This window comes from Gossypium arboreum, chromosome 1 (genome assembly GCF_025698485.1).
Source record: "Gossypium arboreum isolate Shixiya-1 chromosome 1, ASM2569848v2, whole genome shotgun sequence".
NCBI classification, from domain to species: Eukaryota; Viridiplantae; Streptophyta; class Magnoliopsida; order Malvales; family Malvaceae; genus Gossypium; species Gossypium arboreum.
Window position 1 is genome coordinate 112241821 of NC_069070.1, and position 24545 is coordinate 112266365.

The 24545-nt window shown below is 29.8% G+C and overlaps 2 protein-coding genes across 2 annotated transcripts; one reads left to right on the plus strand and one right to left on the minus strand.

Annotated features, from left to right (window-relative positions):
- Window positions 1–4661: 4661 nt before the first annotated feature.
- On the plus strand, window positions 4662–8557 carry LOC108482375 (mRNA cap guanine-N7 methyltransferase 1-like). Its single transcript, XM_017785506.2, has 13 exons — window positions 4662–4804; window positions 5350–5489; window positions 5577–5645; window positions 5743–5814; window positions 6312–6413; window positions 6670–6726; window positions 7031–7169; window positions 7510–7574; window positions 7672–7722; window positions 7845–7907; window positions 8051–8174; window positions 8280–8341; window positions 8459–8557. The coding sequence occupies exons 1-13, from the start codon at window positions 4729–4731 to the stop codon at window positions 8555–8557; spliced, it is 1119 nt and encodes a 372-aa protein (XP_017640995.1). The 5' UTR covers window positions 4662–4728.
- A 7684-nt stretch (window positions 8558–16241) lies between these two features.
- Window positions 16242–17502, minus strand: LOC108481894 (uncharacterized; the record flags this gene model as incomplete). Its single annotated transcript, XM_017784962.2, has 2 exons — window positions 16242–16433; window positions 17034–17502. Coding segments are annotated over 2 exons (522 nt in total), but the record flags the coding sequence as incomplete, so codon positions are not given.
- Window positions 17503–24545: the final 7043 nt, after the last annotated feature.

The window sequence follows — 24545 nt, forward strand, 5'->3', positions numbered from 1 at the left end:
TCATCAGAGAGGCTGGACCATCAACATTATGAACCGCTGCTACCATGAAAGACGAGATAGGTGATGCGACCGAAAAATGATAGAGCCCATCACGAACTTGGCCCCGCAACAAAATTTCCTGCGTCTTGATGTCCTTAATGACACAATAAGTGGGGTGAAATTCAAAAAACACACTATTGTCCTTAGCAAACTGTGAAACAGACAACAAATTCTTGCGAATACTCGGAACACATAACACATTAGTCAATCGTAAGAGCTTGGAATTTGTAGAAATGACCGTATTTCCAACAGATAAAATTTTAGTAGGTACCCCATTGCCCATTAAAAGTTCCGATGTACCTGAATAGGGAGTAGAGGCATTCAAATCAGCAGTATTTTGGCAAACATGATGAGACGCACCGGAGTCAGGGTATCAGGATGAAGACCCAACTTGAGTAGGCACATACGGGGCAACACTCCCAAAACTCGAGTCGTATTGAGACGAGTCAGAAAAATCTGAGGCGCAAAAATCGGGAATACGAGGCAAGCCTATGTTCTGAGAATCATCAACATCAAAGACCCGAGCACGTGGTTTCGTAGGCCAAGGGACCTCCGATGCAGCAGTCGGACCATGCACAAAATTCGCAACAGGAGATCCAGGAGACTGTTGTGACACAGGTTGAGAACCACGCATGAAACCAGGCTGCTGATCGGGTGGCCTAGGCATATGGCCTGCTAAAATTGGCCTAGGAGCAGTAGCACAAAACTGGGCCTCGTGGCCCCCAGCAGGCCTGCTTGGGCGAGTATAAGGCCCAGACGCATGGAATCGGGGCACATAAGAGCCCCCATGCAGACCAAGTTGTAAATCGGCCCAATTGGGCTGGGAATAACCAGCAGTAGAAGGCTGCCAGACCCACTGTCCTCCTGCAACATTGTGCATCAGTGAATATCCTCGTGCACGAGCGGGACCATCACCGGCCAAAGCTCCAGCATCAAAGCCCCCGTAATCTCTGTCAAACCGATAATAGCACCTCTGTGCAACATGGCCCAGGCGATTACAGATCTGACACTGGACTCTCGATCGGAAGCCTCGACCACCGCGAGATCCAGTCGACGAGCGGCCCCCACGCACACCTCGCGAGTTACAATCCACAGTCGTAGGAGCTTCAACAACATTTGCCACCATCGGAAGATCACGCGCAGCCCTCGTTTGCCGACTTTCAAAAGCCATCAAGACATCCACCAATTTCTGGAACGTCAACGGCTCCGACGAGACCGAAACGAACATGAAAACAGAGTCAAACTCAGGAGGAAGTCCGCCAAGAAGGACCTCTACTTTTTCCGCCTCAGACACAGCCGAGCCCGACGCCTCAAGGAGTGCACAAACAGTTCTGATCTTCGACACATACTCTTTGACCGTGGATCCACCTTTTCGAACAACATGAAGATCGTGCCGGATCTGAGATACTTTCTCAACGGAAGTCGCTGCAAAGAAGTGACTCGCAGCACTCCAAATATCACAGGCAGTTTTAGTTGAAATGAAATAAGAAAGGAGAGAGGAATTAACCGTAGAGAGGAGCCACGATGCAAGCAATTTATCCTGTTGTGTAAACAGAATCGCGTCGGGATTCGGGGCAATGGTGCCATCAGGAAGGGTCACCACCTTTAGCGGAGCAGTCACAGAGCCATCCAAAAAACCTTGGAGGTCATAACCCTCAACGATGAGGCGAACCTGAAACTGCCACTGAACAAAGTTTGTTTCATCCAATTTCACTGTGTCATGGCGAGAAAAACTATGAACCAGTCGAGAATTGGAGAAGAAAGCAGAGGAAGCACCACCAGGTGGAGAATCAACGGACGGATCCATGCGCACGGAGCAACGAACAACCACCAGGAACTAGGCGACTGATACCATGAAGAAATCTCAGGTATAAACAGATTCAGAGAGGTATGTAAAGAGAAAATGAATATTATTATTTCTGCTTAAAAATCCCTTGAGCAATACAATTGATACATTTATAGAGGTCAACAACTGACTATCTTTTCCTTAACAGCTTAACCACTAGACGTACCAGACTAACAACTTGTAACTAACTATTCTCATAGTCCCCAACCATTTTTCATTAATTTTTATGAATTTGAGATCATGAGAGCTTTGATTTAGCTAGCCCATGTACTAATTTTTAAAACTGTTAAAATTTTTGGAAGTTGTCATTGTTGAGAATTGAATGAAATTTGTGTCAAATTGTTAGAAATTAAGCTTAGTTTAAGAAAAAGATTAGATTGTAAAGCTAATGGTTAGTTTAGTATATTAGGGACCAAATCAAATTAAATGCAAAACTATTGTGAAATGTTGGTAGGAATAAAAAAATAACGGGTCACTAATGAGTTTTGGTGAAATCATATTTTAATCTGAAGCTTTAAATTGAAAGTTATGCTTGTCCTAGTTTTAGGCACTAAATTGAATAATTTGAAAATATTTGAAATTTGGTATTTGATTCTAATTCGGCTAGAAATTGATAATGTGATATGTTTTGTGATTATTTTTAGTTAATGACAACATCGAATCGTCGCGAGGGAAAGGAAAAACTATAACTATCGATGAGTGATGCGCAAAACCTCAATTTGTACTTTTATGATTTGGAATAGATTTAATTGCTTGTATATATATGTTAATTTCTTGATTGATCATTGAGGTATGCATATGGTGATAGTGTGAATTGTTTTGATTGAGTTTGATGTGGGATATTGGAATATAGGACTAAAATAAATAAAATGAAAAATAGCATAAAATATTTGAAGGATGTTATGTGAAATGATAAATGGATAAAAAAACATGTTTTTATGGTAAGTAGTACATGTAATTTGATGATGAATTAGATTATGGATGTGATTATGATCGAATAATGATATATGTGCTAATGTGATAAATGATTGTTATGTGATGGAACAATGTATAGGGTATGAAAATGCATATGTGACTGAATACAATGTATGAATATACGAGTAAGATGATTGCAGGTAAGGAAATGCTTATATATATATAATTGATGCCCGTGTGAATTTAGTAAAAGATTAGGATACGATTGACATGCCAATAGGGTTTTATGTGTGCTTGTATGAGATATGTGATTATACGGAGATCATTATAAATTTTATCAGGATCCAACATTTAAAGTGATTAAATTATTAATAAGTTTCACTTCAAAAAGTTATAAAATAGTTATTAAAATATTTGAAAGTCTTTATTTAAATCACTGTGTTGTGAAAATCACTATTGAATGGCCTTCTTTGTTTGTATTGTCTGCACCAATTCAAAAACATCTTTCATTGAGTATTATATGTCATTACAGATTATTTCTTTCATTTGTTGTAGACCTTGTTGCAAATAGTGATGTTCAAAGTTGTTTAATGAAAGAAATTAAATTGCATAAGAGAAGGGGATGAAGATTTTTAAATTGGTACAAACATTACAAATAGAGATGACCATACAATAGTAATTTTCACAACACAGTAATTGAAATAAAGGTTTTCACAATACCATTGATGATAATACATGCAAAAATAAATTTGTAAAAAAGAAAAAAAAAATTACCTATCTACTGGGTAATGGTATCCTTTTGCTTTCTAAAAAAAAAAAAGAAGAGATGGTATCCTTCGCTAATAATATTTTATAATTTTTAGATTATTTATTTTATTGGAAGATGATTTTTTAAATATTAATCTCATTATTAAAACCCGGCCCGACCGCCCGCTCATATTAATTTTATATTATTTTTATATAATTTTAAAATATATATAAATCATCAAAATACTAAAACATCAAATAAATATTTCTCAACAAATTAAAAATAAATTTTAAAAATATGTATACTTAAATAACACTAAAATAGATGCAACTTAACAAACAAATATTTCTAAAATAATAACAAAATTAACAAATGTCTTTAAAATAATAAAAAAATAACAATAAAATAAGTTTTATTCAATATCCAAATAATAACAACAAAATAGTAGCAACATAATAGTAAAATAGTAGCAAAATAGGAGAAAATAATAATAAAATAATATTTAAAAAAAAAATTGTCATGTAATGAATTTGGACCGGGTCGGGCCAAAAATCCTTACCTGAGGCCCAGCCCATTTTTTAAATAGGCTTTAGTTTTTTGCCTAAGTCCATTTTTCGATCATATATTTTTGTCCAAACCCTTTCACATTTCGGACAGGGCTTCGGGTCGGACCGGGTGACCCGGCCATGCACAACTCTATTCTCACCCAAACGTGTTTATAACCTTTTTTTTTATTATTTCTCTTTATTTTCAGCTTATCAATCATCAATATATTTTTACTTTTAATTGAATGAACCATTAGTGTCACTCGTCAGGCCTCCCAATATAATTGATGTTTTTCACGTTTTTCCTATTTTTCATATTTATTTTTACTTTTTTACTTTTTTACTTTTTCATATATATTTTTAATTTTTATTGAAAAGGAAAACCGATTAAATTTAAAATCCAGTTTGAGGTCTGCCATCTGTTTTACCTTTGATCCAATTCCAAGCCCACTGACAAAAACCGAACCCTCCAACAAAGCAATTTCCCACTTTTTTTTTTTTACTAAAAACACCTTACACCCAAATTTTTTTAAAAACAACTGGTCTAATCAATCATACATTTGATCCTTTTCTTGGAGGACCCTCAAAAGTAATTTATAACTCTTTTTTTTCCCTTTAATTTCATAATTTTGGCTATGAAGCGTGGATTCCCTGAATCTCTCTCTTCCTCTTTAGGTCCACCTCAATCCCGATTCAAACATAACCCTGAAGGTAAAATTCTTGTTAGGATTTGTTTCTTTTCATGGGTTACATTTGTGATTAGGTATGTTATGAACTTTGGGTTTTTCATATTTTATTCAATTGTAGTTTCCATATGGTTAAAAAATTGATGAAATATTCTTCTTTTAGTTTATTTTATGGCTATTTGATTAAAGTGCAGATTTTTGTGACATGAGTTTTGAAGTTTATGTAAGATTTCAGAAAACGAAAAAAAAAATTTGGTGAATTTTGATTGTTACGTGAAAATGAAAGTTATTAAGAATGTGGTATTAAATGGTTTACATCTATGCTGCCAAATATGTGTTGAATAAAAAGCTTCAGGTTTCCGGTATCTGGAAGTTTCTTAGGATCCGGTTTAATTGTGTACAGTATTTTCTGTTTTTGGTTAATGAGTTGGGTTTTGAAGTTCGTATGGTTTAATTTGAGAGGGAAGAAAAATATTCCAATGTTTTTAATTGCTAGCTTTACAGCTTATAATGCAGAATTCAGTAGAAAAAAAAATTATTATAGAAGCTGAAATTGTATTGTGGTATTAGGTGATGCACAATTTCCGGAGGATGAGAGCACAAAGATTTTTGCTAGGAAAGTAGCTGATCATTATAGTGCAAGAACTAATCAGACTTTGGAAGAACGAGAAGCAAGTCCAATCATTCACTTAAAGAAGTTGAATAATTGGGTACGTTGTTGAACCACATGAACTGCATTCTGCTCTTAGGATATATTTTTGAGTCATTTGTCATTCACTTTCTTCTTGATTGGACAGATTAAAAGTGTCTTGATTCAGCTTTATGCTCGTAAAGGGGATGCCGTTCTTGATCTTGCCTGTGGCAAGGTATTTTAGGACCCTTATTTGTACTTAGCTTACTTGTTTTTTGCCAAATTCAACTTATTTTGATCCTTGTGATATGGTTTGCTTTTATGTGTTTTAGGGTGGTGATCTCATCAAGTGGGATAAAGCAAAAGTTGAATATTATGTTGGTGTTGATATAGCTGAAGGCTCGGTAAAGTGCTAAAATGCTTGGGGTTTCCCCCTATTTGTTTACTCATTTATCCAATTTAGTAGCTCAGTTAAGCCGTGGTCAACCTATCTGGTATCTGGGCCTCCTTCAGTACTAATCATAATTGTTCTGAGCCACTAATTTCTTAAGCAGCAGCATTTTAACCGCAATGCTATTAGTGCATTTGTTTATAGATACATGTGAACTATTTGTTGCATGATTTGTTGTACTTATGATATCATGTTATAATTTTTAAATTACAGCTCTCTGAAAGATGAGTCTTGTGCAATAGTGAATGGTAGTGTAGATGTTTTCTAGCTTAAAATCATGGATAAATTGTGTGCTTCTAAGGCACTAACAGCCTGCAGCCTAGATGTCTTTCTATACCTGAAAAGGAAATTAGAGACTAGAAAACAGCAGCAGGAAAACTAAATATTTCTCTGGTACTTATTTATGTCACTAGTTGCAATATTGATTTTGCATTCTCTATATATGCACAGATAGAAGATTGTCGTACACGTTATAATGGTGATGCAGACCAGCATCAACGTCACAAAAAGTTCACTTTTCCTGCCCGTCTATTATGTGGGGATTGTTTTGAGGTAATGACGTTGTTGGTAGCAACTTCGAAAATTATTAACTGGCCAGCATATATATAGTTTCTGCTTCTCTGGATTACTTATCACATTCAATGGCATAATTAGTCATGGTCAATTTGAATAGGGTTATAAATTATCTGAACAGTGAAACAAAATGTATTTGGGCAATTGGATCTGAGGACCAACTTATTAAGGATGTACATGGTTTAGCAGGTATTGAAGGATATAGCTCTAATTTTTGCAAGTTCATAATTTTCAGGTGCGTCTTGATAAAGTTTTGGCAAATGATGCTCCTTTTGATATCTGCAGTTGCCAGGTGACTGAAGTGCTGTTGATGTTTTCTTCAATAGTTGGAATTTGGAAAATCTACTATTAAGTGTATTTTTTTTATCCTACGATAAAATTGCTATTTAACTATTTGTCGCCTTGTCTTTAATTACATATTGTTTAGAAGTTTGGCCTGGAGTTCTTTAATCTTTAGTATTCTGACAGTATTTTTAATAGAACTCTACATATGTAGAAGAGCTACCAATGCTATAAACTAGCTGTTTTCTCATGCAAGCTCCTTATATGACTGAACCATAAATGTGGCTATAACGAGGCACTTTTGGATTTTACAGTTTGCAATGCATTATTCCTGGTCTACAGAGGCACGTGCACGTCGGGCGCTGGCTAATATATCAGCTTTACTTCGTCCGAGAGGCACATTCATCGGGACGATGCCAGATGCCAATGTGATAATCAAAAAGCTTCGAGAAGGTTTACTATTGCAACTTGCTTTAATAGTTCTTGTACTTAAAAAAAATACGTAGAAAGTTTCAGTTTTTTTTTTCACTTTTCTACTCCCTCCTTCCATCCCTCCATTCTTCAATGCAACCAAGCACACCCTAAAACGATTAAAGCTAGTCTTTCTAGTAACTAACATCATGTAGTTTTATGGTTTCTGTAGACCTATTAGCAAAGCAATGAGATGGTTAAATTATTCCAAGCTTTCTTCTGCTTTTTCTTCTTTCCTCCCTGCCATTTTTGAAAGTTATGATTGTTGGCATGTTGGACTACTTTTTTTTGTTCTTGATTTATTTTCACTGTAACTATGCAGCTGAAGGAATGACTTTTGGCAACAACGTTTACTGGATACAATTTGATGAAGAATTTTTCGATAAAGTAAATGACATTTCTCTTGCAACTACATTTTTGGAAAGATACTGATGTTGACTACAAGTTTTATCTAATTCTGACACACTTTTATAACATGGTTCAGAAATTTAAATCTTCAAGCCCCTTTGGTATCAAGTACAAGTTTCACTTAGAGGTACAGTTTTTGATGATTCCTATTCTCGAGATTTATCTTTCATATCAAATAATGGGAACCCTATTGCTTTTAGTATTATAATTTGAGAGAATAATATGTTCCATCCGGATGTCTTGTTGCAGGATGCTGTTGACTGCCCTGAATGGATTGTTCCCTTCCATCTCTTCAAGTCATTAGCAGAAGAGGTATGATTCTGATCACACCAAACTCATTTTTGAGGACATGGAGGTCTCAATAAGTAAACTCTTCGCATTGTTTTTTGGATAATAATTTATTATGTGACCGTAAATTTATCATACTCATGCTTTCTTTGCATCGGCCTCTGCAGTATGGTTTTGAACTAGTTTTTGTCAAAAATTCGCATGAATTTGTGCACGAGTACATGAAAAAATCGGAATTTATAGAGCTTATAAGGAGGCTTGGGGCATTAGGTGATGGCAACCAAGATCAAAGTAAGGTCATCGTCTCCCAAATACTTCCAGCATTTTTATTTTCTTTTTGAACTTTTCCCACACTGATAAATTATTATCTTCGTTTCTCGATTGTGTTACACCCAGCCACATTATCTCCAGAGGAATGGGAGGTGGCTTATTTATACCTCGCATTTGTTTTAAAGAAGGTTGGTCCCATATCCTCTTATTTGCGGATTGGCTATGTGCATCATGCATTCTCGAGCTGTCTTACAAATTTCTTTACGATACGAAGTTACTAACTTGTTGGAAAATTATGTTTCCAGCGTGGCCAACCAGAACGGACACAAGCAAATAGTAGGAAAGATAAAGGAAAGATGCAAATAGCAAAGGAAGATATCCTGTATATTAGTAGTGATGTTTAACAGGAAAACCTAACAAATCCCAAAGAATTTTTCTTCCCCCCCCACCCCCCAACATAATTCATGGAAATTCAGTTTTGTAGGTTTTCAAATTCTTGTTGTAACATTGCTTGATTTGCACTAAACCTTAATACACCATTTGTAATTTTTGGAATTGAAAATTTGTAGCAAAGATAAATGGAAATTGACCGAGAATTTCACCACAACTAAAGTAATAAAGCCGATTAGCCTCTTCATACGTACTATTGTCGGGTCTACCATGTCATGCAAGGTCAATCTTTTGAAAATATTTTATATCAAAAAATTGTTTTTAGTATTACTGACTTTGAAAATGACTTTAAATAGATAAAATCATCTCTTGTTAATAAGGAAGCAATGGGTTCTACCACGTTTAAATGTGTTTATTTATTTATTTAAGAGTAGGGATAGGTTGTGAGTAGAAATAAGTAAAATATTTATTTTCATTAATTTGTATTTAATAGTTAATCTAAAACGAGTATTTATGTCTTTTGGTAAATACCAACTTATTTTGGGAAAAAAAACTACTCTTTAAATTCAAATAAAATAAAATTAAGGTTTAGTCGGTTCTCGGACCGAATGTAGTACATGTAAAGTCTATAAATACATTACACAACTTGTGATAGTATGATATCTTCTGACTTTGATGAGATTTGTTTTACTTAAAGATAGAGATGTTTCCCAATCGAGCTAATTTCGATAATGTTGAAAGCGATACTCAAGTATATGAGTAAAAGATGATTATGATGAGTCCGAACTCATAAAGGTATGAATAAATATTATATTTAAATTTATGTGTATAGTAAGTAAAAATTTTAATCTAAGTATCAATATTGAATTGAATGAAATTGAGATAAATATTTGATAATATGTTGTTGGAAAGTGAATTTTAAAGTGAATTGTTATTGAATTGAAATTGAAATTGAAATTAAAATGTAAATTGATTGGAAAAGTGATTGGAATTGAATCAAATTGAATTGAATGTGATTATTTGACATGTATATTGATTGAAAAGAAATTAGTGATTTTAAATTTGATTGGACAATAAAAAATGAATTGAATAAAATAAATTAAATTATGAATATGTGTAAATATGTGAATTGTGTATTGATTGAAAAGTGGTTGGAATTGAATCAAGTATGATTATATGTGAATATCTAAAATATGTATTGATATTGAATTGTATCTTGATTAGAAAGTGGAAAAGTGAATTTGAATTGAATTGAATTGAATTGAATGGAATGTAATTATGATTAATTGAAATGTGTATTGGTTGGATATTGAAATATGAGAAATTGTGATTAAATTGAATGCGAATTTGAAATAGAAAAATGATTTGAATACCCTATTAACTAGTTGGACTGAGTCGGATATAGTTGGCATGCCATAGGATTTGGAAGTGTTCAGGCACTAAGTGTCATACTGGTGTGTTTGGTTGGAATCCGCATATCCGCCAAAGTCTGAATCTTGTTAATAGGGGTAAATATGAATATTAAGTAAAATTGAAATAAGAATTAAATTCCCTACTTGTCGGGCTAGTCGGATATAATTAGCATGCCATAGGATTGGAAGAGTATGGGATTTATCAGCTTTACCGATCAGCCACTTTATGTGTCGTATTTTAGGCACTTATGTACTGGTTACTGTTACAGATACTGCCTACTGTTACCGATTTGACACTTTGTGTATCGAATATTGTTACTATTACCGTTACCGATTCGGCACTTTGTGTGTCGGATATTGTTACCGTACTGTTACTGTTCCAGATTTGTTCCGATGAGGTACTTTGTGTACCGTACTGCTATTGTTACTGTTACTGTTTCGGCTTCGGCCAATGAGGCACTATGTGCCGTACTGGTGTGTTTAGGTTGGAATCCGTGTATCCGTCAAAGTCTGGATTGTTAATAGGGTGAATAATTGAAATAAGAAAATTAAATAAATTTGATTGCTCGTACTATTAAAAAAAATATGAGAAAGAAATTATGAGTTGAATTCTCAATTGAAATGAAATGTGAGATTTGGAAAGGTTCATGAATTTGCTAAAATATCGAATTATTGATATTGAAATCAGTTGAATAAATGAAATGAGAAAATCAAATGAATTTGATCGGTTGAACTATTGAAAGTATGAAAAAAAAAATGGAATTAAGAATTGAAATGTGAATTGAAATTGAGATATGAGATTGAAAGCTTGAACCAAAGGTTCATGAATTGATTAAAGATAGTATAGATGATATATGATGCTATTTGATGACAGACTATTGTCGAGATATGAAATTAAAGCATAATTAACACATATGACTTATATTGTTACATGTTTGATGTCTATTATTTATTATAGTTTTATAATTTGAATTATGGTAATAGCTTGAGTATAAATGTACTCAACGTCACGGTTGTATTACTGTAATTCAAACTATTTATTATTAAATGTTAAATGTTAAATTATGTATATAGTAAGAGAAGTATGAGTTAGTGATATTGAGATATTTGAAATGTGCTTATGATGAGAAGGAACTTAGAAATGTATGAATAGAAATTCATGATATGTATGTGATAATGTACGAAATGAGATAATCAAAAGTTGAGAAATGATGAAACGTGAATGAAATGAAAGTTTATATTGTGATAAGCTTATCTATGTTTGTGTGGCATTCATATGATATTATGTGTCTGACTTGTTTGGTTAAGTAAATGCTATGAGTAAATTTACTCAAAATTCATGGAATGTATGTTTAAGTACACTAGTTTGAAATGGATAATTGAAAAGTTCGTGTAACATAATTATGTATGTTAATTTGTTTGAAGTGAATTATGTAATTGTGATGATATGATGTTGATGATAAACGCTAAGTTATATGTGTGTATTTGTAAGAGCTCAGTTAGAGGCTTTACGACCTCACCCTCTTACCAATGTAGTATTTTATAATGAAAATTTACAAAAAAAAAAATTATGTTGAATAAGTTCACAAATGTGAAACTAAAGATCATTCAGATTACGTAATGTCACGGTTAAAGAAAAAGTTAACCTCGGCTAGTCAACTTATTCAGATATGATGTCTGAAGTATGTGTTTGTTGAAATTTTTCCCGATTTGCTTTTTGTTAGTGAATGGAATGATGCGGGGTTCATGATGACAGAATTAGTCAGAAAAAATGATAATTGAGTAGTAAAGATGTCTGTGTGTGATAGTTAAAGTTGAAACGAATATGATCATTTTTTCTGGGTATTCTATATATTCTTTTATCCTCAGAGATATGTGTGTGGTTGTTCAGTCTCTGGTGGAGTTCTGATGTTTTGAGAATGCTAGTTAATTATGATGTTAGACAAAAGCCCTATTGGTCTGGTCGGTTTATGATCGTCATTTCTTCATCTTTTTGGAATTCTATTTTAATATGTTGGAAATGAAGTTAATGGTAAAAATTTATGTGAGACTATTCTTATGTTTCTACTGATTATGATTTTGTTTTATACATGCGGGAAATATATTATCTCTGTTATGATGGAAGTCCAGAGTTGGTAAGCAGTGTTTTTCTTCTGGCTTTCTTTGAGTTTGATGTACTAGTGATTGCACGAGCATTACATAATATTTTTGAGTTCATGTTCAGATGTCTATTTGTTAGCAAGTAAGCCGAACATTAAGAACATTTAGGATTATTGCAGTCAATGATAATACTAGTGTGTTATGAGATAGAATGATTATAGATTTTGAATTGGGATTGTCATTAACATCGGAAAGGAAAATGTTATTTAGTTTATGGTTGTTCATTTGACAAAGAAAGATCTGTATGATCATTTCAGTAGGTACAGAGTTTTCATTTGACAGATCAGTTGAGTATATGTGTCCCTCAGAGGGTAATTTAGAATTTTGACAGTATGTTCCAACATTGTGTTCTAGAATTCAAAGGTGAATGGAAAAAGATATTCGAGGTTAAATCAAATTGTGATTATGAGAAGTTAGTAAAGGTGTTTTATGAGTGTTGAAAGCAACTTCTTCTGGTAAGATTTTTGGGGACGAAAATCCCTAAAGGGGGGAGAGTTGTAACAACCTAATTTTCAATGTTGTTGGAACAGTGATTCAAGATCACTAAATCCGAAAAATGAGTAGGAAATATTATTAATTCAGTGAGTATAAGTTAAATGTGAAGTTAGGAAAAATTTTGAAATAGTGAATAGTGTACTAAAAAATATATATATTAAAATAATTAGAATCGAAAACGAGGTATCGAGACCTCAAAAATTTTAAATCGAGCCATAAATATTTTTATAAATATTTATGGAGTGTTAATAAGTTAATATTAAAGTTTCGTCAAGAAATTTTAAAGTACTGATAGCTAATTGAACAAAAAGGACTAAATTGTATCAAATATAAAATTGTGGGAAATGATTAAATAGCTTAAATGATAAAAGAAAGAGGGTTTAAAAGGTAAATAGACCCAAGGTCTATTTGGGCTGGACGGAAAGGGCATGAAATAGCAAGAAAATAAGGGGAATTAAGGGCAAAATTAGAAAATTGCAAAATTTACTTAATAAAGCTAGGACTAAAGTGGAATTATTCATATTTCTCTTTATTTTTCTGCATTCTCATCAGCAAAAACACCATGGAAGAGTTCCCTTAAGCTGGCTTTTCATATTTTTACTGCAAGTAAGTTCAATTCTTGATTATTTCTTGAAATTTTTGTGTTTTTGTGACTTTTACAACTAGGTCCACTTGTTGAATTCATTAGTTCTTGATTCTATGAAAGAAATTGAAAGTTTCTATGAATATGTGCTGGAAGTATATGATGATTTGGCATGGAATTAGAGCTTTAAATTGTTTATATGCTGATTTTATTAAAAGAATTGAATAGAAAGTGAATGTTTGGGACCTAAATTGTAAAAGAGTTTGTAGAGTTTTATGTGGAAATTCTGAATTTCAATAGTTATGAAATAACTTATAATGTCTAGGAAAAGTATTAATTGAGAAAATTAGCTTAATTGTGGGGTTAATTAAGTAAGGACAGAATTGTATGAACTGTGAAATTTGGGGCAAAATGAAAATCAACATTTTGCACTAAAACAATTTTGGATGGCAGCAATAGTCTAAATTTGAAAAATCACAAAAAATTTTAGAAATTGAATTAGAGGATGAATAAAATATGAAATTAAATATTATTGCGTCTAGTTTCTTATAGAAGAAACGATGTAAGCAATGAAATTGTAAATTATGAGATATAATAAGTTTTGTGAGACAATGTCAGAATAATTTCAGGTTCCCCTGTTCTGACTTTGGAAAATCATCAAAAAATATAGAAAAATAATTAAGGGATTAAATTTATATGTTTAAAATACTTAAAGAGTCTATTTTCAATATAAATAAGAGGGAACATCATCCGAATCTCGTATGATGAGATAATTAATTCTTAGTGAAGAAGGGTCGAAACTGTCAGACAGCAGAACAGAGGTAACTTTAAAGAATAAACTGTACTTATTGGCTAAACCAAAAATTCTGAAAATTTTATGGTAATAATATATGTAAGTTTAGTTTCAGGGAAAATTAGCGGATCTTAATTTCGAGTTCTATAGCTTAAGATATAAATAATTTAGTGACTATGATGCAAATGGACAGTTTTGAATATACATATAAGTAAATAGTGAAATTATTGATAATGTTACTTGTTGCATGTTATATAAATTAAGGATGTGGAATGGAGAGGAGGAGGAGGAAAATATGTATGAATATTCAGCTAGCATGGCTAATTTGCATGTTTTAGGCTCATGGACTAAATTGAATAAAAGTAAAATTTTATGGGCAATTTTGTAAAAAAAAGTTAGAAATGACCAATTTGTATGAAATGGATTATTTTATTATTTAAAATTACAAAATTGAATGAAATAATTAATTTAACTCAAGATCAGGGAAAAACATGTTCTAAGGATTAAATTGAAAAGTGTTGAAATTATGGAAAATTCTGATATTTTATAGAATTCATGGGTTGTTATCAATTTGTTTGAGAATAACGGCTGGAAATAAGGATTAAATTGCAAGAATTTTATTTTATTTTAACCTAAGGATGAAATGGTCATTAATTAAAAGTTTAGGGGTAAAATGGTAATTTTGTTTAGAGCATTAGTTGAATGTATTACAACATGAAATAAATAAAAACGACGATCAAATTTCTTTATAAAGATCCGGATGACTCGAATACGAGACTTGAACATGGAAAAGAAAAGATATCGGATTAATGAAATATCTGATAAATAAATCGATAACTCCGGTAATACTCCGTAACTCTATTCCGGTGACGGATTAAAATATTTATTTTCATTAATTTGTATTTAATAGTTAATCTAAAACGAGTATTTATGTCTTTCGGTAAATATCAACTTATTTTGGGAAAAAAATTACTCTTTAAATTCAAATAAAATAAAAACTACCTGTCTTTTTAAGAAATTTTTATTTTTAATTATATACTTTTACATATTTTTAAACTATTGTTTTAGAATGTTACTATATGTTATTATAAAATGAAAAAATATGATAATTTCTTAAATCCATTTGTAGAATTTTTTTATTCTAGCGTAAACTAATTATTTATATTTAAATTATACATATTTACATTTTTTTTTACTTTCCAGCCTGTAATCTAATTTTCCAAAGATGACATTTATTAATGTAGTATGAATTATTATTTTAGAATTAATGTAATTATTTGATATATCATTAATGGAGAAATTTAGACTTCATAAGTGGATTAAAGATATGACAAGTATCATATTTATTAATGTAATTAAATTTTTGTATTTTTTACTATACACTAAATCACACTTTCAATTTGCTTGTGAAATTTAAAATTTTTTATAAATTTGTATCAAATAATTTTAGCTAAAATTAACAAATGGAAAAAAAAGAAGGGGGGTGGGGGAAGTCCAAGAGGAATGCAAAGACTGATGATAAAATGCCAAAAACAAAATCAAAAGCTAGAGATAAACAAACAAACAAAGAAATAAAAAGGGTGCAAAAATGCTTCATGCGGCGCTACACGTAGCTGCTTGTGGGTTGGTTTAATGGTAAACCCACTTTTCCCGCGTAAAATATTATTAAGGAAAGATTAAAATAAAGTTTTAATTAATAATTTAAGGAATAAAAATCAGCAATGGAAAATTATAAAATTTGGTGGTGAAGGATGAAGTGGGGCTTTTTCATTTTTCTTTTTCTTTGCTCAATGGTTGAGTAATTGACAGGTAAATAATTCTTTTTTTTTTGGTTTAATATTTGAGAATGTTAAGAATTAAACTACTCAGAAATAAATGTTAAATTAACATTATGTTTTTACAAGAATTACGTTTTATTTAACTTTGATACTAAATTAATATATATTTCAGATCATTTTATTCTTGAATATTTAAAAAGATCAAATTTTCTATTTGAAAGATTTCATTAAAAAAAAGAGAAATTTTGAAAGTAAACTACATTTTGGTGACAAATTTATAAAAAATTGATAATCATGTCTATCTATTTTACATTAACTTATGTTTTTTTAAAAGTGTAATATATCTCACTATTTTACTAATAAAATAAGGCTATCAATATATAAATTTAAAATGATTTGTTGTGCTAATTTAAAACAAAATTATTTTAATTAGAAAATGTAAGCAATTTAAAAGAGGAAAAAGATTAGGAAGCCAGATTGAAAGAAACACTTCTTTACAACTCTTAAACAGAAACTAAAATTGTTTATAAAGAAAAACCTAATTAATTATTGTATATATTGAACAAAAATGCAAAAAAAAAAAAAAAACGTTTGAAACTGCTTGGAAATTTTTCCCTTATCTCACAGCCTCCAATCCTTTCTCCTTTCTCCCTTGATTCTTCAACATCCCTGCAACAACCTTCACTTTATTAGTTGAACTATAACCAAATAATAAAAAAATCGCTTTTAAGATCAATCAAATTACTTTTAAAAAACCAAATAAAAAAAATTAGCAACATAAATTTTTAAATTCAATTTTTTGAACGGATTTTTAATTTCTTTTTTCTTTTGTTAGTAAGTAATGCAGATTGAGTTTCCACTAGGCATAGACAGAATGTAAGTTTAAGCATGTTAAAATGCGTTTTTTTTTTTTTTTATTTACAAGTGAAAATAGATTATAAATAATTCTAAGTCTAATTAAATTAAAATCTAAAATCTATTTTTTTTAAAAATTATGATTATATCTAAAAGTTTGAATTTAAATCAATATCACCTCATTTTTATCGATACAATCTAAAGAAAAAAAAACATTTTTATTCACTAAGAATATAATAACCCTACCTAACTAACCACAAAATCAGAATTTATCTAAACATTAAACACACCAACAAAATGAAGTTATAAAAAATCCTATTAATGAAGCTATGACCCTACTTTCTTTAATGAAAAGATTTTCAGTTTCGGAAGATGAGAAAATTAGGAAAGAGAATGGTTTCCCTTGAGGTTTACAGTGAGGAGGTTCTTCAAACAGAGATAAGGAGAGTTGTTTGTGAGCAACACCAATGTCAAACAAGATGAGACCAGATTTAGGGTCATCTACTATGATGTCTTTAACAGGTAACCAAAGGAATAGTTCTTCTTGGGTTAGCCCCACCACCCCAATGAGGTTGCCATAGGTAAGGTTAGCCTTCACTACGCTGTCAAAGAACACCCTGTTTTCATACTTGGTCAAGCATGGTCCATCCAACAATACTTCTAGGCTTCCATCTTCTGCTAGTGTATACGATTTCACTTCCTTTGGGAGTAGCCCAGCTGGTAATCCCCTTGAAACTAGAACATCATGGATTGAAGTGGAATGAGAAATAGAGAAGAGTAAGGGAAATAATGAAAATACGAAAGTATAGACGCTGCTGCTCTTTTTGTTTCTCAGAATAGCCAAGAATGCATAGAAAGATTGGGAAAAAGAGAGACGAAAATAAAAAAGAAAAAAGAAAAAAGAAAAAAGAAAAGAAAAGAGAAGGAAAAGGACTTTAATAAATGGTTAGGAAAATTGGAATGACTCTTTTGTCCTTTGTTGGTGAATGTGTCCAATATATTTATATAAAAGGAGGTAATGTCAATTTTATTTCGGCTTTAATTAATTTTCTTGTAATAGAGATTCTTGTAGTAGGAGTAAAATTATATTTTATTTTTCTATTAAAAATAGATAAATTAATCATTATACGTAAGATTAAAAAGTAAATTGATATTTCATGTTAAAAATTTTATTAATTTTTACTATTAAAATTAGGATGGTTGATAAAATAATTAGATAATTACATATGACGTATTACATGTACCTTATTTTGACATATAGTGAGTAGTTTTTAACAGTTAAAATGAATGAAAATTTTAATTTGCTTTTGATCTAATTTATGGGGACTAATTTACTTATTTTTAATAAAAAATAAAATACAATCTAACTCTTAATATAAGGTTGTCCGTGATAGTTTTATCGTTAATATATGTGGTAAGCTTCCTAATTAAATTAAACAAATAAATCAACCAAGTTGGAAAACAGTAGCATCTCAAATTTCTTTTATGAAAAAAAAGTATGTATTTGGTTCAGATTTTATACATACTATTTGGAGAAAAAATATATATTATCAAATTGCATCAATTTCTTTACTTCTTTTTACTTTTTCGTTCACTTGAATAGGGCTATAGTATATGATTTTTTTTGTTTGACAATATTCTTAATTTCTATTATGCATCTCATTATAAAACAATTGAAAATGTTTTCATAAAATGAAGGATAATTTATTAAAACAGTTACTTTTGTTTGTCTCAAGTTACATTTTATTCATCTATGTTTGAAATGTTACATTTTAGTCATTTACGTTATCGGGTTGTAACATTTTAGCCACTGAGCCATTAACTACCGTTAATGGTGTAATGGTAAGTTGACATGCCACGTTAAATCATCATTTCAAATAAAAATTTTAGGTTATATTCTACAATCAGTCCCTATATATTTTTTTTATTTTGAGCAATTTAAATTTATTTTCTTTTATGTTCTTTTAACTTTCTTTTTTTCTTTTTTCTTTTCCATTATCTTCTTCTTCTCCTTCTGTTTTCCTCTCTTCTCCATTTCTCTTAACGTAGTTTTCTATATTTTCCATTTATTAAAACTAGTCCACAAGCTTGCCTCAATCGAAAAAAATTAAATTGTTAAAAAAAATAAAAAAGTATAGTGGCTAGTTTTAACAAATGACAAACATAAAAAAATTACGTTAAAAGAAAAGAAGAAGGGAGGAAAACAGAGAGAGAAACGGAAGAGAATGATAAAAAAAAAAAGAAAAAGAAAAAAGAAAAGTTAAAAGAATATTAAAGGAAAAAAATTAAGTTGCTTAAAACGAAAATTTATAGGGACCGATTGTATAAATTAACATAAATTTTTTGTTTGAAATGATAATTTAACGTGTCACGTCAACTTATCGTTATACCGTTAATGGCAATTAACGGCTTAGTAATTAAAATGTTACCATGCGACAACATGAGTAACTAAAACGTAACATTTCAAACATAAGTAACTAAAATATAAACTAAGATAAACAAAAGTGACTATTTTAATAATTTACCCAAAAAATTAAAGAGAATTAATTTAAACATTATCATATTAGTAATTACGTAGTTGTTGCTCTTACGTTTTGTTTCTAATTTATACAATAATATATTGGATCATATTACAAGTTCCCAATATCATACTTCTAATCATTCTAAGATAAGATGCAAAATAATTTTGTTTGACACTTCCCCTAATTATTACATCTCAGAAAAAAAATTACCAATAAAATAAACTAAAATGTTGTGAGGACAAGAAATTGGATACCCTACCAAATTGTTGTGAGGACAAAAGATTAATCAATCCCAATCTTTCTTGTTTAGATTTGGATGTTGCTCTAAGGCAAGCAAAATTATTATTCTTTTATCAAAACCCTAACCCTAATCACAATGATGATCATAAACTAGGGTTAATTAACCCATGGGAAGGTAATTTGGTCAAATTCACCCAACTCAATCTTTTAAGCTTAGTTAATATAGGTAAGTAACATAGCGGTTGCATGCTGCAGTTAAAAAGATATGAGACTCTCCAAGTACCCCCCACTCAAATGCCGATGTTATAATTGTAGTAACTGAAAGGGCATATATATCATTTCACCTTCCGCAGTTTAGACTCTTGATTTTTTTTTTTTTTTTTTTTTTTAAATTCCGTTATGTCTATAGGCTTTGAAGATTAGAACTTAGCTTTATTTGGAATTACTGTCGGAAGAAAAAAATTAAAGAAAAGAATTTTCTGAGAAAATAGGACAAAATAGATTCTTTATTACCTTTTCTGCCACTTTGGGAATGAAAAGTAGCTCAAATTGAGAAAGTTGTTTGGGTTTATTGAGGGGCAAAAATAATTGCGTTACAGCGGAGGGACCCATAGTAGATGACCCACCCAAATGATTTGACACATCTGGCACTCCTAGCTGGCCAGATCATCACAACTTGTAATTTCAGTTCAACGTTGTAAGAATTGGATGGAAGACATTGTATGAGTTGGATTTTTAATGTTTGGCTCAATGGATTTAATTCATTAAAATCAATTTAATTAATTAAAGTAAACAATGGGATGGAAGACATCGTATTAGTTGTTGAGAGAAAGAATTATATCTTTTTCAGTGTTACATTAGTAATTTTATTTTAAATTTTAAAATTTTTATTTAATTTTTTAAGATAAAAATATAAAAATTCAGAATAAAATGTTAATATAGTATTAAATTATTGAAAAAAGATGCAATTAATATAATATTATTATATTATACAATCATTTTCTAATTTCATTAATTTCAAGTTCAATGAATATTTTCGAAATTAAGTTGAAAATTGAAATTACGTTACATAAGTAATGAATGTATTGGAGATTTTAGTGAAATTTCTTTCCATGTAGTTTGAATTATACTTAAATTAATCGATTATTATTGTATTTAATGAAATGAAATCTCTAAATTCCAGGTATGGATCATGCAGCTCCCCACGCTGCGTGACCACTTTCGATCGTGGAATTTAGCCAACATATTTTTATAATTATTAAAATATAATAATTCATTTAATATTTATTAAAAATATAAAAAAATATGTATCTTTTTAGAATAAAAGTAAAAGTTTTTACTTAATTAAAAAGCAAAAAAGCTGCTATAAAGAAAACAAATTGCTGCATAGAAAACATTCTACGAGATTATCATTTCTATATATGACTCACATAATTCTATATTTACCGTTTTATCATCAGATAAAACATTCAAGTTAAGTTGACCAAATAAAGCTGTATGATGAACAAACTTAGCAAAACTATCTTTTTGACTCATTCTGTTGTTACAAAATGCAATTTGATGATTTTATTTTTAGGGTGTTTTCATTTTAGTCAGTAAAACATTAAATTTTTAACTGTTATTCACTATATACATTACATTATATTTACTTTTATTTTAGTCATTTAATTTTTAGATTGCTTTCATCTTGGTCATTTGAAAATACCTTTTTAATATTGATTTGGGTAAAGAAATCAAGGATTAAAATGAAAAAACGATAAAATATAAAATAATACAAAAATATTGTCAAATTATACTTGTTTATCTCATTGCCAAAAATTCTAAATTTAGGTTTTGAAATATACATTGTTAAATATTAAGATTCAAAATTATAGTAATAAATTGATTGACATTATCAATGGATAATTAAAAAATTTATAATTTATTTTGATGTTTTGAAATTTTTAAAAATTTATCAATAAAAATTATTATATTTGATAGTTGTATATGAAACCCAACTTTTTTTACTATACAATCACGAACCTTCTTTGTTAAGCTAAAAGTAAAGAAAAATCCTTACAATTAATTAAATTAATTAGTTTCATCTTCCATGCAAAACAAAACTCATAATCTTTTTATCACTTATTTACCCAAACAAAGAACAAGTAATTAATTTAATTAATTGCAATGGTATTTTCCTTTATTTTAGCCTAGCATGGAAGATTCGAGATTATATAATCAAAAGAAATTTAAGTTTCATAGAAAATTATTAAATATGAGTTATTTGAGTTGTTTTCGTTAATTTTAAAATTTAAAATGATATTAAATTAATTAAATTTAATATTAGAGTAACAAATCAGTTGATATTATTAATGAATAAAAAATTTCAACAATTAATTTTGATGTTTTAAAATTTAAATTTTCAATATTAAAAAATCAAATTTTTTGGTAATGAGATAAACAAGTACAAATTCATAATTTTGTGTATTATTTTAGATCTACCACCTTTTCACTTTAATCATTGATTTTTTACCCCAAAAATATTTAAAAAGATATTATCTAGGTGATCAAAAGAAAACGACCTAAAGGTTAAGTGACCAAAATGAAAGTGTAAACATGATATGATGTGTATAGTTAACTGTCGTTAGAGATTTAACACTTGGGTTACTAAAATGAAAGCAAATAACTCTAATATCTTAGGGCTATTTGCTCCTTATTTTAGTAGGACTTTTAAGATTTTTAGTTATTTTATAATTTAATTTTGATAGATTTTAGGAATTTTATTTTGTTGATGTTTTAAGATAACTATATATTTATAATGTTAATTCGGACTAATTTTCGATGTGATCTTATCCAATGTAGGCCCAACAAAGTATGGGAAAGAATAGCATGAAATAAGCAGATTTATGTTCTAACGGAAAATGTCTTTGACCCAACGAACATAGGCAGGCGAATCTCCATTCCAACGAAAAATATCTTCGCCCAGAGAAAGCAAACAAATGACATTTCACTCCAAGCGCATATATCTGATTTTTTTTTAAAAAAAAAAGTTATGCCTTTTAAGATTATAAAAGGGAAAAAAAAAACGAAACGAAAAGGAGGGAAGAAGAAGAAAAAGAGGAGGAGCTGGCCAAGCTTTCCTGCATCAAGAATTGACGGATTCCAATGAGAAGACGGAGTTTCTCCATCGTTTTTCCTTTTTGTTTCATTTTATTATGTCTAGTTATTGTTTTAATTTTAAGATGTTTCCCAAATTCTCCATGAACAAAATCTATTTTCTAGGGTTACAATGGATTTCATGCTTCCATCTCTTTTTATTATTAATAGAGTTTAGATTATTAATTTGTTATTGTTCTTCTTTGATAATAGTCTGGCCAACTATTAGTTTGACAAAACCTCAAGAAAGCGAAAGAGGACTTTTTATTTTAGGTCTAGAATGAATAACTCTTGGTCTTAATTAGATGGGCCAATCTGTAATTCGTAATTAGGATAGGAATATACCTGATTACCTTGGGTAGCCATAATTGGGGTCGTTCTTAATCAATTTAATCTACATTATTGGCATAGGCATATAACTCAATGGTTAATTAAATTAGTTCTTTAATTGCTCGGAAGAGAATTAAGTGAAATTTAGTTTCCCAAGTTAATAATAAACTTATTAGGATAAACTAGATGGAGATAGATCAATTTGCTAACGCATTTGATGAAATTTTTGGGTTTTACCATTTTGTTTATTTGATTTAGTTCGCGGTGCTTATTTTTATTTACTTTTAAATTAGTTAAAAAATTTATTATCAATTAATTTGGATAGTTTCTAGAGTAATACTTGGAGATTGGTGTTTCGATTAGTAATAGCTCTCTATGGGATTAATATTTTATACTACTTGGAACAATACATATACTTGCGTGATCAACAAAAGCCCCTTAAAATTGGGTGACCAAATTGCAATGATTTCATTTTAAGTGATCAAAATAAAAGTGCTTTAAAAATTGAGTTACCAACTAAGTAGGTTAATTGAATAATATAATAATGTCTTGATCTCGACTTAAACGTTTGCCACCAGGGGCGAAGTCAAAAAAAAATTTTAGGGGATCAAAATTAAATTATAATTTTTACGATAGTAAAATGTAATTTTTAAAGGATTATATCAAAATTGTATCATTTTTAAGAGGATCGAAGTGTAATTTTAATTTTAGTAATTTAAAATTTTAAAAATTTTAAAGAGAGGGGAGTCCCCAGTAGCCTGGTAGATTCGCCCCTGTTTGCGACTTTTGTTGGAGATTATTATTTAGTAATGTGGGTTGATTTATTTCCATAATTTATTCATTCATGTGTTTTGTTGGAGTTATGGCCTCTAAAGCCTTTGTTTTTATGGCTCTCAATTGTTTGTAATTCTTATTGATGTGGTTATGTCCCGATGTAATATTAAATATAAAGAAGAGTGGCATTAAAATAATAGAATGGGTGAAAAGCTCCAGAAAAAGAGGCATTACAAATCTCATTATTCATTCTTATGATCATCAATTTGTGGGTTTTAAACGCCTGCATTTCTTCTTTAATAACATTTCATAACCTTTTTCTGGTTTTTACATTTTTAAGTCTTCTAAGAGTATTTTTCTTTAATTATTATATACTCCTATTTTCATTTAATACATTAAATTAAAAAAATCCCTGTTTTGTATGTGCTTCTTTGAATTATATTTTTTCTCTAATTTTCATTTATAATTAATATGATAATTAATTCACTAATTTTAACTTCTTTGGTATCAATATAGTTATTAGTACAAAAACACGAGTTAAAATTAATTTAAATACATTTATCTTTCTATTTAAGAATTGAATAAGAATTATAAATAATTTTAGGTTTTATATAAAAAATAATTTTTATTAAAAGGTATGCTGGGCCTTATAACTCAAGGACATCACGTAGTTTCTACCATAAGTTATACCGATAGTATCACCTAACTAGACATTGTTGTCTATTGATCCTTATAGATGAAGAATTTTCTAATCGATTACAAAGTGTTTACATATTAAGTTAAAATTATTGTGGGTTAAAGTTAAAATTATTATAGATGTAAATGATAATATCATATTTGTATCATAAATTTTTTTATAATTAATTTAAATTAATTAAGAGATAAATAATAAAAATATATATTATCAAGACTTAAAAATAATTAA